We start from the raw sequence: 19,373 nt of genomic DNA on the forward strand, positions 1-19,373 counted from the left end.
AATTTATTCCTGGGGTTTTTTTGTTTTTAAGATGTATTTGTGAATGGGATTGCTTTCTCTTTTTTTTAAGTTTGTTTGTTTATTTATTTATTTATTTATTTATAATTTATTTCGGGAGAGAAAGCATGAGTGAGGGAGGGGCAGGGGGAGGGAGAGAGAGAAAGACGGGGGAGAGAGAGAGAGAGAGAGAGAGAGAGAGAGAGAGAGAGAGAGAGAGAAAATGAATGAATGAATGAATCTCAAGCAGGCTCTGCATGGTCAGCATGGAGCCCAATGTGGGGCTCAAACTCATAAATGTGAGATCATGACCCGAGCCGAAATTGTATGCTTAACCAACTGCACCACTAGGGGGGCCCCAAGTTTGTTTATTTTGAGAGAGAGAGTGCACATGCCTGTTTTAACCAGGTGGGGGGGGGGGAGGGAGAGGTGGGGGGGAGAGAGGAAGAAAGGGAGAGAAAGAATGAATCTCAGCAGGTTCCATGCTGTCATCACAGAGCCCAATATGATGGGGCTTGAACTTACAAACTGTGAGAGCATGACCTGAGCCAAAATCAAGAGTCGGACACTTAACTTACTGAGCCACCCAGACGCTCCTAAATATTCCTAACACAGCATTTCTTTTTATACAGTTCACTGCAACCTAGATTTGTTTATAAAGTTTAACTTACATATATTAAAATGAGACAAATACAAATAAATTATGTATGCTAATAAAATTTTTATAAGCAACAGCTTATGTGACCCAGCTTTACCTCTCAATTTCATCTTACACATGAATGAAGCATATATCTTGTGCAAATTAAAGTACATACTTACATGAATGTGTGTGTGTGTGTGTGTGTGTGTGTGTGTGTGTGTATAAATTACATCTCTCCCTTTCCTAAAATAATACTTACAGGGTTGGCTAATTAGGAAATTACTATATGGCTTTCCTAAAGTGATATCTCAAAAGGAATCTCTAAGACAAAGAGATTTATGGGATGAAATAAAGGTGGTCAGGCCACATTACCCTGATAATGCCTTTCTTTGAACTCAGTAAAAGCTCTTCTTAGAGTTGCATTTTATTAACACAAAATGACATCATTTACCCTGGACTTCCCATTTCTCAAAGCATAGACTGCTTGCATTTACTTGCCTGTGAAGACTGTAGTAGGGGTGCACCAGAATACCTTTTGAAAACACTAATCAAGGTTCCTTACCCAACACTATTTCCTTGTCGTCTCCACATATTTTTCTTCTACCAACTCAGCGAGACATTTGGAAAAGAATGAAAAAGAAAAGAAATACACAACAGGGAAAGAAATACACAGGAAAAGAAATACACAACAGGGCTTAGAAAACAAGAGTCACTACTGTGGCTTCTCAGTTTCAAATTTAGGCTTTTAAAATCCAGAGAAAAGGAAAAAATTTTAAAGTATCCTTGAGTTATGATAGGTTTCTGGGTTTCTAAAGGCTTAGAATTTCTGCAATAAGACATGGACTGAGAAAAGAACAGATGAAGAACCAATCCTACATGACTACAGAGGTTTGCTGGGGAAGCAAGGAGAGGAAGTCGAGTAAACAAGAGTTGTAATAGTTAAACTGGCCACTTTCTTAACCTTTTAACATTTTCCTATAAAGAAAAAATATAGATGACATCATACTAGCCACACTTAGTTATAAGCTCTTTATTACTTACCATACTTACCAAAAACTATCTCATATCATTAAATGCATATGCACATCATTTTTAATATACTTCAAATTACTATACTTGTGACATAGTGTAATTTAAACCTCCAGGTTAGTTTGCATTACAAACAGAACATACAGTAAACATGTGAGCCTAATCAGTCATCCTCTTTCCCAATTAATTTTTAAATTAAAAAAAAAAAATTTTTTTTTAAATGTTTTTATTTATTCTTGAGACAGAGAGAGACAGCATGAGCAGGGGAGGGGCAGAGAGAGAGGGAGACACAGAATCCGAAGTAGGCTCCGGGCTCTGAGCTGTCAGCACAGAGCCCGATGCGGGGCTCGAACTCACAGACTGAGATCATGACCTCAGCTGAAGTCGGATGCCTAACCGACTGAGCCACCCAGGCGCCCCAATTTTTTAATTTTTAACTTTTTTCTTGTTCTTAACATTTTTCCCTAGCTGCATGCCCAGATATTCAAATCAATGACCAGCTGTGTCTCCAAACTTAAAATAACCACATTAACCAGTAGCTGTCCTCAGATTAGGATTATTATTTGTATAATGGTCCCTTACTGACCTGGAAACCCCTTTCCTTTCTTTCTGTAACAGAACCCAATTATTTTTAGGAAACTTCTATTCTTCATTGCATGCAGTCTTGGTGACAGCATCAGTCAAGATGTCTTCCCCTCCCTAGATCTAAGTTAGACCAATCAACTCTATCTCCTAGAAATGTAAATCTTGAGCAGAGTGCTACAAAAACATTGGGAGTCTATCAATTTCAATGACTTAACTTCAGAAGGATATAGGATAGTTCCTGCTACTTGTATTGTAAGAAAGTATAATCTGAAAGTGGTAGCTCCGAAATTTGAGAAAAAAATTGAAAAACTTTTCTGGAGGTCTGGCTACCAGATACCAATGATTACCCTTCTACTACATAATGGCTGAAAAACAACAGCAAAAAGACTGGAGAAAAGACTGCCTGCTTTTCAGAGTGACCCAGTAGAGAAATTCCATGGCCTTTACGCACTGTGACTTTAATGCACTTGTAGATCACAAAGACCTACAGTCATAGTCCAGCTCCGTCACCTACTAGCTGCATAACCTTGCACAACTTGCTTACTAACCTCTTAGAGGTGGGTTTTTTCACCCACTTTTAGGGTATTATGTGTAAACTGGAGATAAATCATGTAAAATATCTAATAATATATCTGACAAACAAAAAATCAATAAACATGAGCTATTGTTTCTGTTCAAATATTCTGGCATTTCAAACTTCAGCATGCTGCATTATATTACTCATTTGTATTACTCATGTGGCAATATTCTTAACCCAAAGATTGACAAAATGACAAAGAAGGGGGGAAAATGTCTTACAAACCTTAACAATAAGCTCTTCTACAATTATATATTGGGCAAAAATCCTGTAGATTTAATAGGTAACTTAATTCACCATGCCCAGCTGGTATGGACACAGAAACAAATTTCTAAAATCAATCTATGGTCAATAACAACCTTTCCATGAAATGGGCGTTTTGTTATTCAAATATCACCAACAATATTTCATGGGTCAACACTAAACACCTCAGTAAACAGGAAAGATTCTCCAATCAATAAACTGTTAACTGGGTTGCAGTTTTCTTGCAAAAATAACTTTATTGATAAGAGAAGTTCCTTGTCTTGTTTATTTTTTCCCCAGATGCAGAACTTTTTAAAATCCATACATCCCTCTGTATACCCCATTAGCAGTCCCTCTCCAATCTTTCCTACCCCTAAGCCCCTAGCAACCACTAGTATACTTTCTGTCTACATGGATTTGCCTATTTGGCATTTCATATAAATGGAATTGTACAATATGTAGTCTTTTGTACTTGGGTTCTTTCATTTAGCATAATGTTTTCAAGGTTCATCCATGTTGCAGCATGTATCTGTACTTCATTACTTATTATTAGTGTTGCATCGTATGGATATACCTCATTTTATTTATCCATTAATCCACTGATGGACCTTTAGATTGTTTCTTCCTTTTGGTTATTATGAAACATGCTTCTATAAACAGTTATATAAAAAAATTCATACATACCTATGTAAACAAAAATTCATTAACTAATATCTGAAATCTAAGTAAAAAAGTTACTAGTCTTTTTTCAATAAATGATGCTAGGACAACTGGCTATCCACATACAAAAGAATAATAAAGCTGGACCTGTTCCCTCACACCATATATAAAAATTAACTCAAAACAGATCATAGGCCTAAATGTAAGAGCTAAAACTATAAAACTCTTAAAAGAAAACATAGAAGTAAATGCTTGTAACCTTGGGTTAGGCAATCAGTGGCTTTGCAAATAAAACACCCAAGCCCAAGTGACAGAAGAAGTAACAGATAAACTAGACTACATCAGAATTTAAAAAAAATCCTTCCCACCTAGAAGCGAGACGCTGTTATATATCTGGTATCTAACAACAACAAAACAATATTTACATTGTTCTTGGCACATTGGACATTGTTCTTGGCACTTTACACATATTAGCTCATTTAATCCTCACAACAACCCCATGAAATAGGTAATACTCCATTTCATAAATTAAAAAAACAAAACAGAAAGTTAAAGGATGTACCTAAGGTCAAACACATACTAAGTAGTTAACAGGGATTCAAATTTAAGCAGTTTGATTCCAAAGGCATTTCTTACCACTATGTAACACTGCCTAAAAATAGTTGTATGGTTAGTTTGACCGCACATGTATAAGATAATGTGGGCACACTTCTGAGGAGGTTAAGGACTCTTAGGTAGTGCCTTCTCCCAAAACACTTATGCACGTTGCACTTTGCTTTCAGACAATACAATCCTACCCTTCACCATTTTTATCCCTCTTTGTCTCTGGTTACAGACAACTTGTCCTGTATTACTTAAAATGCTGAAATGAAAAACTGTTGCAATAGCAATCATGGGCACTCCTCTGCTACCACCACTCATGTCCCTATGCTTTAGCAGGGATCTACGACAATAACACATCCCATTCTCATTGTCAGGTTGCTCCAGATTCATTTTAAGGCCTTAGGAAGCCTACCTTTACCCCAGGGAGAGCTAACTGCCTCTCCTGGTATATACTTAGAAACTGGTCTTCAAACTTTTTTGACTGTGGCCCACAGCAAGAAACATCTCTCACTGACATAGTGAGAAGTGTTCCCAAGTAAAACCAAAGTTTAGTATACTTACTTTGTGGAAAACAAATACAATCGTACTTTACTTTCTATTTTCCTTTTCTTTTACTGCTCACAACGCAGTTGATTTCATGACCACATATTAAAATGTGCAATTTGACAAACACTGAACTAAAATACAGACATTAATAAAATTACACCTGAAACTGAGCTTAATAGTAAATTTCAGTCACACATGGTCAGCAGCCTAAGTCTCTTCTCAAAGGGGAATAGCCAAATAATAGTTTTGGATGAAAAAGTAGGCATATATTTATTTACTAAGACTATCATTATCTCTAGAGTCAATCTCAAAGATGTGGGAGCTGTCATCCCTGGCATTTATAGTCATAATGCAGACTACTGTCCTATCATACAAACAAAACATACACACTTTTTATTAATTATGAAAGAAGGCAGCAGAAATCCAAAATTCTACATATTCTGACTATCCAGTTTCTTCTGTATATTAAGTACAGGAAGTCTAGTCCTCATTGTGCTTTTTTTTTTCCCTTCCCTCTGTGACCCTACTGATAAGAAATGGTCATCCTGGTGAGGGAGGGGAAAGTAAATGTAAGTTGATAGTGGAAGTTCCAGAATGTTAGCAGACTCCCACATGAAAGATTAAAAAGGTAATGGCAAGCACAGTACTAAGTTCTTAGTAGTTGGTCAATTAAATGCCTGCTAGATAAATGAATAAAGTATATGCTCTTGATGTTTGTTCTGCCATCCACGGCCATATTTATTTGTGATCTATTTAAACTACAAAGATTTGGTAATTAAAACCAAATTCTAGGGGTGCCTGGGTGACTCAGTCGGTTAGGCGTCCAACTTCGGCTCAGGTCATGATCTCGCGGTCAGTGAGTTCGAGCCCGTGTCGGGCTCTGTGCTGACAGCTCAGAGCCTGGAGCCTGTTTCGGATTCTGTGTCTCCCTCTCTCTCTCTGATCCTCCCCCGTTCATGCTCTGTCTCTCTCTGTCTCAAAAATAAATAAACATTAAAAAAAAATTTTTTTTTTTTAAATTCTAAAGCTGAACAGAGTAAGCAGCAATGCTGAATCCATTACCCAATTCACTGTTTTCTCCTCTGTTCCATTGTCATCCCAAAGTAAAAAGTCACATCCTTACGTAGAGATGATAAAGTGGATATTAAGACAAATGTATAATTGGAAACAAATTCCATGTTCATTTATTATCTATGAATGTAAGATAATTTGTACATTACATAAATAAAAAGATTTATGAAATCTGCTTTCTTAAATGGCAAGACGAGTAAACAGAAAATTAATCTTTTTGATTTAATTAAGGTTGTAATGGACTACAAAAACTTACAAATTAAACATGTTTATTTAAAAAAAACTTTTTAATATAACTTAAACCACCAGTCTCCTGTGGCTTTGTGTAGGCACAAAGCAGAGACCTCAATGCCAGGAAAATAGCCAAAATTATAAACCTAATCTATGTGGCAGGAGATCTGCTCACATTTTGAAATCTTGACACACAAAGCATTTCTGACTTAATGACAAGCCATGAGATATTAAAGTGTCAGTTATTTTTAGAAAATAGAGCTAAAGATAGTAATACGAACCAGATTTTATTGAAGGTTTTAAATTCAGATACTGTAAGCAAAATAAATTTAAAGATTAGGCTTTGTTTTGGGGCACCTGGGTGGCTCAGTTGGTTAAGCGTCTGACTCTTGCTTTTGGCTTAGGTCATGATCTCCTGGTTCGGGGAGTTCAAGAGTTTGAGCCGCGGAAAGTGCTTGGCATTCTCTCTCCCCTTCGCTCTCTGCCCCTCCCCCGCTCCCCTGCTCGGGTGCTCACTCTCAAGATAAATTAATAGACTTTAAAAGAAAAAAAAAGATAGGCTTTGTTTTTATACTGTTGTTTTAGAATACAAAGAGTTTCTGACATCAAATAAAGAATATTTGTTCTTTTAATTTACACTTATTAGATGAATTAATTTGTAGGAAGAGATTTAATTTTCTAGTTGGCTAAAAGAAGTAATGGAAGTATAGTAAGGATCTGGATCCTAAAATCATTTTACAAAGAGCCCCAGGGCAGTAAAAATACCATCTAACACCTGGAATTCCAAATCATGTGTTAAAAACAGCTAACTAATCATGCTTTTTGGAGGAAATAAAAATGATCAAACTCATATATTATAATAGTATATATAAAAGTAACAAAAAGCCTTACTCAAATACATTTCTGAGCTAATGAATATCAAGAAATAATTTCAGGTAGAAACTAAGACCCCCAATTTTTATTTTAGGCCCCACTCTTTGAGCTTTAAGATTATTATTAGTCTGGCATTCAAGCTCTCCGAGGCTCTGGCACTCTTCTGCCTAGCTATACTATCCCCTTTACTGACCCACTGATAAAACAAAACTTATCAGGGAACAACATACTAGGCAATTTACACCCATTAGAGCATTTATTCATTCTATCCTCTCTACTAGGAATGTCGTATCAAATTCTCATGGGTACTTGAAAACTTGGCCTACTTTGATAGCACTTGTCAAAACAGACTGATCTCTTCCTCCCCTAAAATCCCACAAACCATGTACTTTATTCCATTCACTAGAAATGCATTAATTTCCTTGGGGTTTGTTTCTTTGTTTTTAAACTTGGGAAGTTTTCTTATGACCACGCCAGGCTCCAAATGGCAAGTATTACAGAGATATACATAGTGAGAAGCAATATTTCCTCATATTTGAGAGTACGAACCAAATTATCTGGATTGAATCCTGACTTCTCTTTCTTATTTCTTTACCTCAGTCTTGTCAACAGGAAAATGGGGATTATAACAGTACCCGAGTGACAAGTCTGTGATGAGGATTAAAGAATTTGTTACATGTGAATGAACTGATATACCTAAAGCACCTACAAAAGTATCTGGCAAACAGTAAATTCTATACTAAGTATTAGCTATTATTAATATTACTATTACTACCACCATCATTCTCCACAGCACCTGGTAGTGCTATATACACACACGCAAGAACTCAATAAATAATTGAATGAAACAATTAATATTCAAATAAGTTTTAAAGGTCCCTCATAGAGTAAAAGGAGGCTCAAGGCCCAAAAGATAAAATCCAGAAGAAAGGCCTGGTAGATTTCAGAGAAGAATTCAACTCACCAAACTACTTAGACTTCATGAACAAATTAAGAAAAAGTCAAAGTATTGGGGCGCCTGGGGGGCTCAGACAGTGAAGCATCCGACAGGCTCAGGTCATGATCTCACAGTTCATGAGTTCGAGCCCACCCCCCCCCCCCACGGGCTCTGTGCTGACAGCTGGGAGCCTGCTTTTGATTTTCTCTCTCTCTCTGCCCCTCCCCTCTTGTACCCTCTCACCCTCCCTCTCAAAAATAAATATTTTTTAAAAAGAAAAAGAAAAGGTCAAAGTATTGAAAAACTAACAATTCAAATGAACCAAGTTTTTTATTTTTTTTTCCTGATAAAAATAGAAGAGACATTTTATGAAAAAACTTGATAGTTTCTGTATAGGAAATTTTCTGTATAGGAAATTTATCTTAAAAATGGCTATTTCTAAAATGCCATCTTAATTTCTAATCTATCAACAATATGTTAATTCTATGTTTAATCTACTTACATTTCCAGTCTCTATATTACCAACTTAAGTAGGAAGCTTCATCAGTTACCATCTCACCTTGAAAAGTAGAACTGAATTTTATTTACTCCACAAAGGTAATCCCTAACTCTAGCACTCAAAGATTCAGTTACAGATTCATGTTTACTTTATTAATATCCTTCACAATGTTATATTTTGATTATCTGCCTCTTCATTCTTTATCAGCCTAAAGAGATATTTCTCTTTTTTTATTTAAAAAAAATTTTTTTTAACGTTTTATTTATTTTTGAGACAGAGACAGACAGAGCATGAACGGGGGAGGGGCAGAGAGAGAAGGAGACACAGAATCGGAAGCAGGCTCCAGGCTCTGAGCCATCAGCCCAGAGCCCGAAGCGGGGCTCGAACTCACGGCGCGCGAGATCGTGACCTGAGCTGAATGAAGTCGGACACTTAACCGACTAGGCCACCCAGGCGCCCCAAGAGATATTTCTAGTCATTGTAATTTTGTCTTCACAGGAAAGCTAATTCAGTTTTCTTCATTTATGCTAGCTGCCTGTTTCTACATCTCCAGTTCCTTTGTGTTGACCCATGGCTACAACAGGTCATAAATTATAGGAAAACAAATAACCTCTTATCCATAAATATCAGGATGCCACAGTATAGTCAAGTGAGCCTAATAACTGACTGAACAATGTTACTTTCAAACAACACTGGCTTATTAGAGCAAGTGTCATCAAGGGATAAGGAACCTATCTGGGCTGACAAGAGGGTGCCTGATTTAGACCTTAAGCAAGATTCCTAAAAGACTATATATGAAAATAGAAGAGAAACAAAAAGCTTATGCTTTTAGCAATAACCACATCAATAACCATGCTTTACTCTCACATAAGCTTTGGCTAATTTCTTATTATTTGCATATCTCACACAGAGATGAAGTCCATCATAAGTTCAGTCAAAGACTGTCAAGCTTAACACTGGGAATTTAAATTTCCCAAGCCCAGGTTTTCTGGTTTATCATCATCAGCAAACAGATGTTGTAATAGCTCAGAGAAAACACAGTTTGTCTTGTTGTACAGTTTAATTACTGATTAGCAAATACCATGACATTTGAACAGTCACCATTCATTCACATTGCTTCCTGTTTAAAGAAATCCTTACCAGAAGAGGGATGACAAAAACATAGGAAAAAGGAGAGTTTATGAACACATTAAAAATTGGGGGGGGGGGGGGGGGGGGAACTTCTGGGTGGTAGGATTGAGAAATTCTTATTTTCTTTTTTATGCTTTCAGATATTCCCCCCCAAATTAAAATATGTATACATATATATGTATACAATTTTATGGAAAACAACTTTGTAAGAGAAAGTATACCATATGTTAACATGATCTTCATATAGTTTTTCTCAAAATCTAAAAAGTTAGCTTTTACTAACAGAATACAACAATATATTCAATGTTACAACTGTTCAGAGCCTAAAATAGTGTCTAGTTGACACAATACAACCAATAAATATTTGTTGAATATCTTAACATTTTCTAATCCTAATGGAACTTCTTACTAAAAAAAAGAAAGTATTACCAGAATACAAACTGTATTTTAACTAAAACAGGTGAAATAAGCTCAGGAAAATCATAACTTCCTTATTTGCTTCATAAATAAAAGTTTGGGTTAACCCATAATGAGCTTATAATATCTCATACAGTAATTCCAATTAATGTGACTCATAAATGAAATCATCTAGCTAAGAGATTTTTCGTAAGGTTCAATTCTTTTCTAGAACTACTACCAACCAGTCTAATTTTAGAATAGTTTAAGAAAAAATTTAAAAGGACAGTTTTATTAACATGTAATCAGTTTTACGAAGACCCAGGCAGTGCCTGCCAAAAGATTTACATGAATGCTGGGTGCTTTTCTGGTTTTTATAAACTAGTGACTATTATATTTTCTGATGTGTAACAATACCCTAAATGTTTTTATAATATCAATTTTTATAAAATACCCGTAGAAGACAATGCAGTTAATGTTAATCAGCTGAAATATATATTAAATGAAAAATATTAATATATAAAAATTTGTTCATCTTTATTGCCATCTTAAGGTGTTCTAAAATGCAGAGAGAGCTTTTACTATAAATTTACTTTGTTGTGGCAAAATCTACATGGTAACTGGCAGCAGCTGAAACATACAGGTGCACAGACACACACTCGATTTCTCTGTGTAAATTAAAGGAAACACATAAGTTTTCCAAAGGGAAGAAAAACATTACTTTTTAGGTGCTAACATGACTCCAGTTAGCTATAAAAGCGGATTAATGCATTTTCGCAGTTAAATAGAGAGAGGATTTTCACACAGAAGATGGAGTCGGAGTCCCAGTCCGATGTGCTCTGAAGCAGTACTAATCTGCACAGAGAAAACAATCAGGGACGACTACAGAGCCATTCAGAAGGCTGCATTTGCTCCTCACTAACATTGCAGGGCAACTAAACAACACACTACAATATATAAAGGACATTCCAAAACCTGTTTAAACTACAGAACCACCCAGCCACATGCAAAACATACCAACAGAGGATTCACAGCAAGGGGATGGTATTACCTCTTTTATGTAATTCCCTCAAGGGAATACAGTCTCCTCCCCCGTCATAAGGCAAATAGGGATCGGAAGAAGCATCCATGATTAGAATTTTTATAAAGAAGAAGAAAAAGAAAAAGAAAAGCTCGCTAGCTTAAGAAAACACTGGCATTTTTTCCACCCCTGCACCAGCGGGCGAGGGAGATGCCATATTTGATGAGGGTTAGAACTGTATGTAGTTCGACTCGCTGAAGCAACTGGGTTCTTCCACAGTGGATGATGTCATCAAAGGGAAATTATTGCAGCCTGGTTGCTAGTGGCTACAATCTAGCAAGGCTTAGAGGCGGAACAGCCTTCTTAATCAGGTCCTGCTACGTATGATGATGACTAAGCTCCAAGTGTAACAGACAAAACTGGTTTGAGAATTTTAAAGCTCTCACCATGCAGCTTCTAGAACATCAGTGGCAACTATAGTAAAACAATAGAAACATTATTTCGTTTTCATTTTAAAATAAATATAAGGGAAACCAAATATTTAATACAGAGATGTGAAAGGGAAATACTGGATGTAGACAATGCCTCTTTTCAATTCTAATGTAGAAAAATGAGAGAAACACACTAGTAAGATTGCAATACTTTATAATATAAATGTACTAATTTTTATGTACATACCAAAGCCTTCAAGAGACTTTGTTTTAAAAGTCTGTTCTTAATTATCTAAACTGTACTACAGACCTCTATTGTGGATTAAAAATTTAGTAACTGAACAGCTGAAGTGTTTTATCTCACTAATCCCCTCCAGCAGCCTCTTGTTTCCTTCCTTCAAGGAACTAGCTAATAAGACATTCTAGCTTTTGAGTAGAAAACATACCAAATAACTTAGCTATTATTTGTGGAAACTATGCAAAAAGATTTACTAGATAGGAATTTTTCTCTTTCTTCCTACTTTTCCTACCTCACAAAGATTTGTGCTTCAAAAAAAGGCTTAGTAAAATGTGTCTCCAAAATGTATTCCGATTGTCTCTTTGCTAAAAATTTTCATGGGATTCAGAAATAAAAGTAACTCTTCGTTTCAAACTGTCATTCCAAAATAAAAAAAGCTGATGCTCGTTTAATATGAGTTTACATTTTTACAGCTCTCTCTGAGGTGATTCCTCTAGACTAAGAGATTCTCCTGAAGTAGCTATGTTGCTGCAGTGTCCCTAAATAAACATGTGCTGTCGATGAGAACAATTCCACACGACGAAGAGGTTCTGTAAAATTTATTTTCCTAAGTATTGAATGAGCCAACCTTTAAGGTCCACTCCTAGTCAAGACATTTATATGAGAAATGGGTTTAGAGAAGGAAAAAAACGACTCAGATGGCAGTAAAGAGAAGGGACTAATTCTATTTGTCCAGTACATTAAGTTATTCAAGATCCTTTTTAAAATTAGGTTAAAGTTTTATATTTCAAAAAGTGTGAACCTCAGAAAGCTAGCTCTTCTGATAAAAGCTTACCTGAGATTTAGGAAAAAGGAATATGGGAAAGGCATATAGTCTAGAATAAAGACTACACTAGGAATATCTATCTAATTCTGATTACAACTATTAACATTTATCATAAGACTGTGGGTCTTTTTTTGTTTTGTGTATTTTTCAAATTCTCCTAGATTTTTTTTTTAAGCAAGGAAAGCTTTGACAAAGAGCTGACTTTACTAAATTAACCAATGTAAGTTTCTTCCTCCGTGGTCTTTTGGTATGTATATTCTACTATTATAAGACTTTAAAATATATATATATATATATGCTATACAGCATTTATGAATAACTTAGTTTTTATGATATTCTTCTACACCTTTCAGAGAAAATGAAAATTTATCTGTAAGTTTTCCTGGTATTTGTAGGCACTCTCTTAACTTGTTTTTCCTGATTTACAACTTGGTCTAAAAGGAAAAGTGAAAATTATAACTAGCTAGCAATAACTAGAGGAGGAAGAATACCTTCCCTATAAAATATATTGACCGTGTTGCATAAGTAAAAGTTTCGTAGCATAAATATAATCTCAACTGTTTTTAAAGAACAAAACTTATGTATATCTAACACATAACTGTATTTGTATAGAGTGAAGTCTAGAATGAGAAATTGTATTTGTATAGCGTTAAGTCTAGAATGAGACACACCAAACTCTTAGTAATTGTTATTACTGAGGAAGGAAAGAGATAGAAGTGGGGGAGGTTAATGGTACATTTGGTTTTTACTATATATAGTTCCACACGGTTTTACTTTTTAGACAAATATATTACTTATTATTGAAATTTTTAATAATTATACTACTTTTGTAATAATAAATCTGAAAGCTGAAAACATTTTCAAAAGTAATCAAATCTCATGCTTAAGAGACCCATGGCTGCCACTTTTGCTTAAAAGAATGACTACTCAAGCTAAAGTGCTTTTCAACTGTACTTTAGAGAAGGACAAAGTAGATGGGAAGGTGTGGCAAAAGAGGACTTTGACACAGAGTCGGTTATTGTCAGTTTAAGAAACTGAATTACAGTTAGCATGGAGCTCAAGTGGAAAGAGAAGAAAAGACAAATTTAAGAATTCGAAGGCACAACCGGGGGGGGGGGGGGGGGGGGGGGAGGTCCATAAGGGGACAATGCTCCAGATGGAACCTCTAAAGAATAAACACACTAAAATGGTAGCACAAAAATGAACTTAAAAATTCAGAAGGGGAAGATATTTCTACTCCCAAATGCACCCTCAATTCTAACCTCAGCCTTGATGTGGGATTCTAGATAAACCACAACCTCTCTGAGATGTGTAAATCAGGGAGGCAGAATAGATGACTATAGTATTCTAACCATACATATATAACTACATATATATTTGACTACAGTACTACAATGTTCAATCTTTAAGTCCCTTCTAACATATATGATCCAAGAAATCTTCAACATTAGATTTATAGTCAGGAAAAATATAGTCAGGAAAAAAAAAAAGGGAAGTGGGGAGACCTATACAGAATTAAAACAATAGGTGCCTGGGTGGCTCAGTTGGTTGAAAAGCCAACACTTGATTTTGGCTCAGGTCACGATCCCAGGGTTCTGAGATCAAGCCCTGCAGCAGACTCCACGTTGGGTGTGGAACCTGCTTAAAATTCTCTTCCTCTCTCCCTCTGCCCCTCTCCTCCCTTGCATGCTTCTCTTTCTCTTTCTCTAGAAGTAAAAAAAAAAAAAAAAAAAAAAAAAAAATACAGGTGCATGGGTGGCTCAGTCAGGTGAGCATCCAACTCTTGATTTTGGCTCAGGTCATGGTCTACGGCTTATGAGACTGACCCCATGTAGGGCTCTGCACTGATGGCATGGAGTCTGCTTGGGATTCTCTCTCCTCTCTCTCTGTGGCCCTCCCCTGAACGCTCCCCCCCAACCTCGAAATAAATAAATAATTTTTTTAAAAAATAAAATTAAATAATAAAAAAACAAGTATTAAAAGATAAATCAATTTCAAAGTACAAATATTTATGAAACAACGGAAGAAATTAGAAATAAGCAAGATATGTGATTTTAAGCAACTATATTTTAGATGTAATAATGATGAGGGAGCCAAAGAAGCTGAGGGCAAAGCACAAGTTAACCACCTTCCCCCCACCCTTCCACCCGGGCCCCAACCCCCAGGTAGGATATATGTGATATTCCTCAGGCACTCCAGGCTGCCCAAGAACAAAGGAAAAAGAAAAATAAATGGTTAACTGATAGAGATTACAGTCAAGCAGGACAGAAGTTTCCATCAGTTTGCAATGATTTTAATGATTTACAAGAAAAAAAGGCAATCTCCAGAAGCCTACAGACTCCGTTTCCTGCAGCCCTAACATCACCCTCCCCTCCACAGTGATGTGGGGAAAAAAGGCAAGAAGAAAATGTAGATAAAATAAATTCTTTATAACCTGTAGCCCATTGACAAATACTTGAGATAGGCAGAGTAAAACATTCCTCCAGGAACTTCCTATTGTCCTTATGTTAATGTTTTGCTAGAAGGAAAAATAACTTGAGCTCAACAATAGCAAAGCCTCCAGTGTCTTTAGCATATGAAAGTCCTTTTGGGATTTGGGGCCTTTACCAATGCCCCAACTCCCAGATATATAATCAGTCATTCCTCACAACCCCAGTGCAGCTCTTCCTGCCCAAGGGTCCTGTCCTCATGCTTTAATAACCTCTTTGCACCTAAGACATCTCAAGAATTCTTTCTTGTCTGTCAGCTACAGATCCCCTCAAAACCTCATCAATAGCCTATAAAAGAATTCTTATCTTTTAGAGATACATAAGGAAATAATACATTAACTGTGTAATAGTTAAAACAGGTAAAAACAAATCTTATTCAAGACTACTGCAAAAGGGGAAAAGAGATCTCAATACAGAATTTGGCTCAATTCCCAATATAACAAGAAAAAGCGGGAATTCACAACCAAGGAGAAGGGGTGGGGGTTTTCAGTGGATAGAAAAATAATTATTAAGAGGAAACACCTAGGGTAAGAGAGATTCTCACTAAGACCTAACAGGATTCTGGCTGAAGGCAGCCCTGGGTGATAGGACATCACCTGGAAGATAGTGAGGGATGTGGAACTCCAGGGTGTTGAGGGTACAGGATTCTGACAACAGGTACAGGATTAAGCCAACTTGACAGGATTACTGCCCAAACTGAGCAATACAAAAACAAGACAACATAAGACCAACAGTTGAGACTTGGTTGGGAAGAGAATTCAAATGAGCCTGACTAAAGTTTGATCAGGGTGAGACTCTATCACAGTGTATCTATCTAAAATAATATAAGGTTTCCAATTTATTTCAAAATTATAGAAAGTAGTAAAAAAACAAAATTAGCCATGAATTGATAATTATTTAAGTCTTGAGAACAAAAAGCACATAATCTCTTCTCTGTACCTTTGTATATGTTCTAAATTTTCTATAAGATGCTTTTTAATGAAATGCTTATAAATCACTTATGAGATAAACGTTAACAAAAAATTACCTCCTTGAATCCTCAAACTAAATTATTATCAGAAGTGTCAGATTAACTTTAGTTTATATTCTATTACGTATAGCTGCTATACATTTACATTTGACACACTATTGGCATTCAACTTTAACTTGTATTGTCAATTGTCCTCCCTGAGCAAAAATATCAAAGGGGGAAAAAAAAGAGAGAGAGAGAGAGAGAGAGAGAGAGAGATAGCAAAGCTTTCAAGAAGAAAGACAATCAATTCAAGCTATACAGATAGCTGCAAAGTTACTGCAACACAAAAGAAAGAGGACCTGGAAATTCTTCAGAAATGACACACCAGAAAATAAACAAAAAACACAAAATGGTTTTGCAATATTCAACCTCACAAACATAAACGTTTCAGTTCTCAACATGGCTGTCTGATTACTCAAATAATGTATCATAAGATTAAAAACATGAAAACATCATACAATGATCACTTTTTCAAAATCAGAACCAAAAACAGCCAATAATTTTAATGCCTAAGCAATTCCTTTTCAAGAAATGTGTCAAATATTTTCATGCATGTACACAAACTGGTACAAAGACTGAATAAAAGACTATTTTAAGAGTTCTAAGTTTTAGAAATACTGAAATGCAAATATAACAATATTATATTAAGTGTAAATATACTAAAATGCTCCAATTAAAACATAAACATGGGCCACTTGGATGGCTCAGTCAGTTAAGCATCTAACTCGATTTTAAACCAGGTCAAGATACCACAGTTCCTGGTTCAAGTCCCCTAGTTGGGCTCCACACCTTACACTGGGAGTGCCTGCTTGGGATCCTCTCTCTCTGCCCCTCCCCAACTCGTGCATGCTCTCTCTCTCTCTCTCTCTTAAAATAAATAAACTTAAAAAAAAGATAAACACTATCTAATTGGATTTTTTAAAGCCAAGTATATAATTATGAGAGTATCAGCTAAAACATACCAATGCAGAAAGGCTGAAAGTAAAAGGATTAAAAGAATAGAGCATGTGATCCCTAATCCAAAGAAATCCGGGGAGCTATATTATATCAAAGGACATTTTAATGAAATTTGGAAATAGATAGAGGCACTTCAAAGTAAGGTGGTTCAATTCACCAGGAAGATGTAACTTACTAACATGAAATCAAAGTATATAAAGCAAAAATTTACAGAATGACAAGTGGTAGATTAGTCTACAAACACAGTGAAAATTTTTAATACATCACTGACAAATACCTATAGAAATAAACAAGGAGAAAAATCAATAGGGAAACTAGAGACTTCAAAGGTAGAGTACCAAATTTTACCTGATGGACGCATAGAGAAAAACATTAACCAAACACTTCACATTATACACTCTTCTATAGCATGGGTGGAACACTGACAAAAATAGACTTTTTACCAGGCCACAATGCAAGTCTCAAAAAATTTCAATACACTGATAAGACAACAATGTATATCTTTGTATATTGTTTGACAATGTATATTCTTCGACAACAATGTTCTAAGTCAATTTGAAACAACCAGAAATTCCTATGTTTGGAAATCATGAACTATATTTCTAAATAACCTGTAAATCAAAATAGGTATCACTGTGGAAGTTAGAAATGATTTTTAATTTGTGATAATGAGGGGCGCCTGGGTGGCTTGGTCGGTTAAGCGTCTGACTTCAGCTCAGGTCATGATCTCACACTTCGTGAGTTTGAGCCCCGCGTCAGGCTCTGTGCTGACAGCTCAGAGCCTGGAGCCTGTTTCGGATTCTGTGTCTCCCTCTCTCTCTGCCCCTCCCCTGTTCATGCTCTGTCTCTCTCCATCTCAAAAATAAATAAACGTTAAAAAAAAAATTTAATTTGTGATAATGATAATGAAGGCATATGACATGGTGATAAAAACTGTATTGGGAGAGACATTTAGAGCTTTAAATGATTCACCTGAATGGAAGCTTAAAATTAAGAAGGTAACCTTATTTCAAGAAGCTAGGGGGAAAAAATACAGCAAAATAAACCCAAAGAAAGTAGAACAAAATATGATCAGAAATTAATAAAGCAGAAAAATACAAATAGGAAAACACAACAAAGGCAAAGCTAGTTCATTGGAAAGACTAATGACTGATGAATCTGCAGTGACAATGATTAATAAGGTGAAATGGGAAAGAGGATAAGGAAGGGGAAAGGAGGGAAGGAGAACTCTCTCGATGAGAGCACAAATAACCATGATCAGGAAGAAAAAGAAGACAAGACTATGGAAACTGCAGGCAATCAAATGACTTTATGCCTTTTTAAATTTTTTAAAAAGAAGGTAAATTTTGAAAAAAAAATACAACTTACCAAACTAATCTAGAAAGAAACAAAATCAGAATAGTGCTATTAACTATTAAAGAATTTGAAATATTAATTTAAAACCTTCCTATAAAGAAAATTCTAAGCCTAGAGTTTCTTTGGCAAATTCTACCAATATTTAGGAAGAAATAATGCCCGCCTTATATAAACACTTCAGAGACTGGAAGAAGGGGCCATCATCTACAACTCACTTTGTAAGGGAAATAGAATCTTAATACCAAAATGAGAACAGTATGAGAAAGGAAAGCTACCAGCAATCTGTTATGAACAGATGCAAAAATCCTAAACAAAAGTAAACCAAATCCAGCAATTTGTACATTAAAAAAAAAACCCAAAAGAATACACTAAAGTATCAATGATCTAATTGAGTCCATACAAGGAATGCAAGTTGATTTAAGCATCTGAAAATCAACTGTTTATAATAGATAAATAGGAGATATAAATCAAATGATCATCTCAAAAAACAGAAGGAAAATGACAAATTCAACAACCAATCATGATTTTACATTGTGTACTCTTTAAAAAAATTTGTTTTTGACGTTTATTCATTTTTGAGAGACAGAGCATGAGTGGGGAAGGGGCGGAGAGAGAGGGAGACACAGAATCCGAAGCTGGCTCCAGGCACTCAGCTGTCAGCACAGAGCCCGACGTGGGGCTTGAACCCACGAACTGCAAGATCATGACCTGAGCCAAAGTCGGACATTCAACTAACTGAGCCACCCAGGCGCCCCTACATTGTGTACTCTTCAATCAACTAGGAATAGATGTTAACCTGTTTAATCTAATGAGAGATAACACAAAAATCCAAATTAGCATCATACTTAAATTTGGAGGTGAATACTTAATGGTGAAACTTCAGGATCAAAACAAGACAAAAGACACTGGCAATCACTATTTCCATACAACAGTTTACTAGAGACTAGAGGTCCTAGCCAGTGCAGTCAAGCAAGGGGAAAGGAAAGGAGAACACTATAAAGATTAGCAAGAAACAACATGGTCAT

The 19,373-nt window shown here is 35.8% G+C and overlaps 1 protein-coding gene across 4 annotated transcripts in view; it reads right to left on the reverse strand.

The window, feature by feature from the left end:
- Positions 1-19,373, reverse strand: part of CLCN3 (chloride voltage-gated channel 3) — a 97,697-nt gene that overhangs the window by 47,108 nt on the left and 31,216 nt on the right. The window contains exon 1 of one of the 4 annotated variants that reach the window (XM_058720917.1): positions 11,070-11,326. The exons of 2 other annotated variants lie outside the window; for them this stretch is intronic. In XM_058720917.1, the coding sequence (XP_058576900.1) occupies positions 11,070-11,148 (79 nt within the window). In that variant the 5' untranslated portion in view covers positions 11,149-11,326. Of the gene's footprint in view, positions 1-11,069; positions 11,327-19,373 lie in introns of those variants that run through there. One more of the 4 variants, XM_058720919.1, reaches the window with a different exon arrangement.

Source organism: Neofelis nebulosa, chromosome 3 (assembly GCF_028018385.1).
Source record: "Neofelis nebulosa isolate mNeoNeb1 chromosome 3, mNeoNeb1.pri, whole genome shotgun sequence".
Lineage (NCBI taxonomy): Eukaryota > Metazoa > Chordata > Mammalia > Carnivora > Felidae > Neofelis > Neofelis nebulosa.